The 7,025-nt window shown below is 44.3% G+C and overlaps 1 protein-coding gene across 1 annotated transcript; it reads right to left on the bottom strand.

Moving 5' to 3' along the window:
* Positions 1-1,125: 1,125 nt before the first annotated feature.
* Positions 1,126-5,802, bottom strand: LOC127309793 (uncharacterized). Its single transcript, XM_051340519.1, has 6 exons — positions 3,248-5,802; positions 3,049-3,139; positions 2,559-2,966; positions 1,373-1,468; positions 1,252-1,284; positions 1,126-1,155 (listed from the first exon to the last, which is right to left on the bottom strand). The coding sequence occupies exons 1-6, from the start codon at positions 5,800-5,802 to the stop codon at positions 1,126-1,128; spliced, it is 3,213 nt and encodes a 1,070-aa protein (XP_051196479.1).
* Between the last annotated feature and the right edge of the window lie 1,223 nt (positions 5,803-7,025).

Raw genomic sequence — 7,025 nt, 5'->3', positions numbered from 1 at the left:
ACCGGAGCCACCGCTCCCACTACCACGCCGGCCCCGAGGCCGCGCCCCACCTGGCCGAAGACGAACCCGCCTCCCCGAAAACCACCAAAACACACCACGAGTCCCTTTGTCCGGTGGACATCCAAAGCGAGGCCCCAAGAGTCAAAGCGACGCAAGATCGCCGCCCACGCCCGATCCCGCGAGGGATCTAGGGTTTCCCCCGGAGAGCCCGAGCGGAGAATAAGAAACCCCTGCTTCGACGACATCTTCAAGAAGAAAGTGGCGCCCACAGGCGTCACCGTCGTCGGTCCTGGCCGGCCGCCAAGAAAGAGCTTTCGCCCAGCGAAGAGATTCAAGACCTCGCGCCCACCAAAAAAGGACCGGCACAAACCACCACTCGCAACCGCAGAGCAACCCCCAGGCCAACCTGTAGCCGCCGACGCGCAGAGAGCAGCATAGCCCGAAGCCAACGGAGTACCGCCGAAGAACGCCGCCGGAACGCCACATAGAGGGGACGCCGAACAACACCAACACGGGGCTCAACACCAACACGGGGCTCGAGGGCTCTTTTCATCTTTTGCAACTGACAATTAAAGGGCATGATTGCTGGAGTATTTTAGAACTAGATTAGGGGTGCACCTAAACTGAGTCAATTCCTCTTTTCATCTTTTGCAACTGACAATTAAAGGGCATGATTGCAAGAATAAGGTAGATACTCCATGCCATCTTTCAAACACATAATTCAAGGCAATCTGAAGTTTTTCATAGTTCATGTTTGACAAAAGGAAAAAATCATCAGCTTCCAACATTCGGAGATAGAAAACAGTAATACACATCTCCAAAACAAGCATAGTAGTTGGCTAGATTGCTGCTCAAAGGAACAACTTCCACTGTCTCTCACTGGATGCCTGAAGTCTCAAACAACGGTAGTTACTCCTCGGTAGAAACACAGTTGTGTACCAGAGCTGCAGTGCTAACTAAATGTGTTCATGTACCAATTTCTTAACTAAACAACAAAGTAAGAATGAATCCGCTATTCATCTGCGTATGATGCTTTACAGAGGACAGGAAATCTTTCAATGGTGCACATCGCCACTGCTTCATTCGGAGCAAGGATTCGTATCAACAGGGGACGCTCTGTCCACATTATGCAGCAGCTCCAGCATCCCAGAATACCTGCAAGGTAGGGGGAGGGGTTTTACATCATGTCAGTTCCGCTGTACCACATAAACAGTACTATATTTTGTAGCAAATATGTGATTAATAAGGTACCATGATGTAAAGCACCACATAAGAAAGCGCGACCTAGCAAACAGAACATTCAGAGCACGGATGCTTCATGCTTACAACAGTTTGACAGTTGGTCTACTCTATAGGATTACAAAGTCAGTACCAACGGCAGAAACTGGACAGGAACTCTAAACTGGACAGGAACTCTACTGAGCAGATTACTTCCCTTCTTCACAATAGCATCAACCCAACTGATACTCTGCTAATATACCAGGACAGACGCTATTTTTACTGTCAAGTGACATCAAATACCCCATTACTATATAACAAGTTGGAAGCACTATGATATATATATAAATCAGGAGCAAGACAATAAATTTGCAACACACAGCTCTGTTGCATGTATTGCCAGATTATTCATTGGAGCAGTGCTCTAGCAAGGATCAACTACACTTCTCTCATGCATACAAACAACGCTTAGAGCTGCCAATGAGAACCAAGTGACTATTAACCATAGATCGAAAAGAATACGACAACACATGATTGAACTACCAAGCAAAACCCATAGCACAATGCACAACAGGACAGGATAGCGTGGCAGCAATGTATTCAATCACAGCAAGTAATCAAACTCGACCTTTGACTATCGATGTCGGCGAGGTCCTAAACATAGCAAAAGAAGGTGCTGGACTGGCAGGCATAGTGCTCCGGAAACTTGTACAGACTTATACAGTAATAAGATATAATATTCAATAACTTGTACAGACTTATAAAGCTTCTTGCTACATTTCACTATAATGGTAGTTCAAAATATCAGACAAGGTATGAGTGAACTATCTCAAAATACTAAATAAGAGCAAACAAGTACCACTTTTCAATTAAAACAAAACAAGACAACAACAGAGAACGTGTTACTTGCAGACTACTTTTAGATCCTAAAGTCAACTAAAATTTACCTTATTGTTCATCATGAACTACTCATCATCGTCAAAATCATGAACTCGATGCATGTTTCCTTCGCCATCGCTACAATATTGGAACATTGTAGGATCTGTCCTGGTTCCTTCATCATCCTCGCTTTCATGTCCCTCTACTGGCTCATGCCTCCTTTTCTTCAATTTTTCAACAACTGCAGCATCAACTAGCACACGTTCCTTGTCCCTCCGCAATCTGGTTTGGACATGTCCTTCCTCCACCGGAACATGCGGTGCCTCATCATCTTGGTATGTTAGGCCAACACCACCGGGACCTTTTTCTTCAGTCTCGGCCACACACCACAAATGCCTATGCTGGAATTTTTGCACTACTCGCCAACTTCCACCGTAAGCGGTGTCTGGCACATAAAATACCTTTGTTGCTTGTGATGTAATAATAAAAGGATCATTCTTATACCACAACCTTGCAGTGTTAATGCTCTTGAAATGCCCATCATCTCTAAGTCCTGGATTCTTCCCGCCACCAACATGAAACCAATCACATCTAAACAAGACGACCGAACGGTGAAAGCCTCCGCTGGAGTTGTACTGCAGCTTGATGATGCTTTTGAGCTGACCGTAGAAGTCAATAATCTCCTTCTCATGGTCTCCCTCGGTAAGGATTCCGCTGTTTTGTGTGTTTCTAAATTTCTCGCGGTCAACTGTGTGGTAACGGACACCGTCAACAATACATCCTGAATACACTCTCACTCGCCTATCCGGTTGGCATGCCAAAGCAAAAAGATCAGCACTCACTTTCTTCTCCTCATGCAATTTTCCAATCTGCACCAATAAACCAAACCATGGTGAAAAACACACACACAAAAATTATGGGTCAGTTGGTTCCAAAGGCTAAAGAACTCACACGATCCTGAAACCATTTTGCAAAATTCTTCGCGAGCCATCTATCAACATTGATTCGGCTATCTTGCTCCTTCAACTCTTCCTTGCATAGGCTGCAAATGCCAACAAAAATATGTAGTTAATTAAAACATCAGGGGGCTAAAAAACCGGGTTCCTTCCAACCAAAGCTAATAGATACAAGTGCATAGGAGATGACGTACTCGATATATGGTAGCACCTCGGAGCAACTTCTGAGCACATAGTAAACCATCTTGTCATAGTCAGCACCATCGGCCTCTAAGTATTGGCAAGCTCCAAAGAACTTCACACCGTGCTTGAAAACCGAGATATCACCGGTATGTGAATCATCCCGCGCACTATTTCTGCCCGGCCGATTAAATCTCGTCTCCACATCATCGAAGTATCTTGAACAGAATGTTAAGCATTCATCAACAATGTATGCCTCGGCAATCGATCCTTCAGGTCTGGCCATGTTTCGAACAGAACGCTTACATTTAAGGAGCCTTCTTTCGATCGGGTACATCCAGCCGTACTGTACAGGTCCTCGAAGCTTTGCCTCTTCTGGTAAGTGCACGCACAAATGAACCATCACGGTGAAGAACGCCGGAGGAAATATCTGCTCAAGTTTGCAAAGGATAATTGGGATTTCTTTTTCAAGCCTGTCAAGAACATCCAGCTTTAGTGTTTTGCAGCACAACTCTCTAAAAAAGTTTCCCAATTCAGCAACCGCCTCATAGATTTCTGGCTTCATCATTCCTCGGAGTCCCGCTGGTAAAATCCTTTGGAGGAGGATATGACAATCATGTGTCTTCAATCCTTGCAGCTTGCATCCATCAGGCGAAATGCATTTTGCTAGATGAGCGGCGTATCCATCTGGAAATCTCACCGCTCTTATGAATTCACAAAATGCATTTTTTTCTTCTTTACTCATTGTGTACCATGCTTCTGGCATTTCAAACGACTCTCCATCTTCAACAGGTTGTAGGTGCAACTCTTCTCTTATTCCCATATCTTCCAAGTCGAGCCTAGAGTTAACCGTATCCTTGGATTTCCCATCGATGTTCATGAATGTGCCAAGAAGGTTATCACATATGTTTTTCTCGATGTGCATCACATCGAGATTATGCCTCAACTTCAGATGAGCCCAATAAGGGAGGTCCCACAAAATAGACCTCCGGCTCCAGCATTGACCTTCCTCGCGCTTTCTTTTCTTCTGAAGCTTCCCTGGCCTCACATCTTTCACCTTGTCAAGTTGCTCCTTCAGTTCAGTTTCAGTAAATTCCTTCGGCTTGCCACGGCTTTCAGCCTCACCATTAAAAATTTTGCTTTTTCGCCATCGATGGTTGTGAGGAAGCCAACGGCGGTGCCCAATGAAGCATATCTTGTTCCTTATTCTCTTCGAGCAAGGGTCTTTGTCACAGCACACACATGCATTATAACCTGCCGTGACCCTCCCCGACAAAGTGTGTAACGCCGGGAAATCGTGTATGCACCATATGATCGCAGCGCGCAGATCAAACTTGTCGGGACTCAGTGCGTCATAGGTACGCACACCTTTCCACAGCAGGAGGAGTTCTTCTACGAGGGGCTCCATAAAGACATCAAAATCTTTTCCTGGAGAATCTGGTCCTGGGATAAGCAAAGCCATCACAAGGTTGCACTGATCCATGCATGCCCATGGCGGTAGATTGTACGGCATGATGAACACTGGCCACATGCTATATGAGTTGCTCATGTTGCCAAATGGATTAAACCCATCTGTGGCAATGCCGAGCCTTATGTTCCTTGCATCAGCTGCAAATTTTGGATATTTCTTGTCAAAATCTTTCCATGCTTCTCCATCAGCTGGATGGCTAAGCTCATTCTCCACAGGTTGCCGCTTTAGCTTGTGCCACTGTACCTCCTCTGACTGTTCCTTCGAAATGAACATTCTCTGGAGCCTTGGTATCAAAGGGAAGTGCCTCAGTACCTTCTCAGGTATCTGCCTCCTCCCATCTTTCCATCGAGAAGCGTTGCACTTCGGACAGTTGTCAAGCTTGGCGAATTGCTTCCGAAACAACACACAGTTATTGGGGCACACATGTATTGTATCATAGCCAAGCCCCAATCTTCCGATGATGCTCAAAGCTTCATCATAATTTCTGGGAATTGAACTTTTGGGGTATTGCAATGTTAAGATCCGGAGTATCGCGTTGAATGCGGCATTTCTTATCCGGTAGTAAGATTTGACATGGAGAAGCTTCACGGTGAAGGTAAATCTTGAAAATGTACCACCATCACTTGCTGCACGCTTCGCCTCCTCTATCAACTCAGCAAAGATAGTCTTATCTCCATCACCACCTTGTGGTTCTGACTTGTACAAGTCCCTGAACAGGTCAGGAATTCTGTCATCCTCATTCCCATCTTCCTCCTCCAAACCATCATCCATATGTTGATCATCTTCTACAAAATCATCGCCTTCATGATCAACATGGTGTGCCTCTCCATCAGGTTGATCTTGTTCAGGTTGAGGTGCATGCAAAGGCTCTCCATGATGGATCCACCGATCGTAAGTGCTTGCCATCCCATACATCAGCAGATGAGCCTCTACGTTTGCTAGAGTTTGTTCTTCGCGGTTGAGACAGCTGCGGCACGGGCAAAGAACTTGAGCATCCTCGCCAAAACTTCTGTGAACAAACTGCATAAATTCTTCAACTCCCTTTGTATGTTCAGTAGAGAGTCTTCTAACCCCCTTTCTGATCCAGCTCCTGTCCATCTGCATGCCAAAGACCAAAAAATGTTGAAACTTCATTAACAATGCCAGTAAAATCACTGGACATGACAGTAGAATGTTTTCCACAAATAAAGAAATGCACAAACTGAAGCCCTGCAGTTTCTACCAAATAATCTTATTATAGTTTCTACCAAATAATATACAGACCATGATAACTTGTTCTTCTACCAACTGAGCAACAGAAGTCACACAAGCAACAAGTTAAATCAGAGCCAATAGGTGTTCTCTGTCAGTTTCATTAGTAGTTTTTCACAGAACTGCTGAGGAGGCAATTTGGAGTATGCAGAGACTAACCTTCAGTATTAACCAATTCTAGATTTTACTTGCTATCTACAGCATGTTTGCAACGAGAGATACAGTTTTAACCCAACATATTTATTGTGAATAACATGAGAAAAACCTTGCTGCAGGGATAACAAACTTCCTCCTAAGTCATACTCATTCTATTACTTCATATAACAAATTTACTGTCAATTATTCTTAGAAATTAATTGTCACTATTTATAGACTGATTTATGTTTGGAGAGAATTTGATTGACCCTATGTCAAATTAGAGGAGATAATAGACCTCGGCCACTACATGACTTACAGGGAATGCTTACACGTAGCTTATACTAGAAATGTTGATTTTCCAAAATGAAAAGGCAAACAAGACAATCTTAAAATATCACTATCTTAGTAACAGCCCACCAACTATTAAACTTTTTTTTGCAGGTACACCAACTAGTAAACTTGATGGAGAGCATAAGGGAAGTAGCCTGAACAAGAATAATGTATAAACCGGCAACAGAAGCTGAAAACCACACAGTGCAACACACTTGATTGTTCAAATTCCCCACAGGAGCGAAGGAATTTTCAGAAAATCGCTGTCTTTCTGAACTAGAAAAGCAAGTAGACACTAATCGACTTACTGCAGACCCATGGACAGAAGCTAAGCTTCACTTCAGGCCAATTAGGATGATCACACAACTAGAAGAAAGCAGTCATACTAGAGAAGAAAAATCTAAGGACCAACATGGAACTGTCTGCCCGAAAGCGACATCATCTAACAGGTAACGACCACAGCTTCTCTATGTACTCAGCTATTATGAAATCCATCATCAGATCATCAGTAATACATCGAGGCGGATGTGCTTACACGACGAACCACTGACCACACGGCGAATCGGGAGTTAACCGCGTCGGCGCGAGTTGGGCTCGAATCT

Source organism: Lolium perenne, chromosome 6 (genome assembly GCF_019359855.2).
Source record: "Lolium perenne isolate Kyuss_39 chromosome 6, Kyuss_2.0, whole genome shotgun sequence".
In the NCBI taxonomy this organism is placed as follows: domain Eukaryota; kingdom Viridiplantae; phylum Streptophyta; class Magnoliopsida; order Poales; family Poaceae; genus Lolium; species Lolium perenne.
This window is presented reverse-complemented; position numbering and strand designations above follow the sequence as displayed.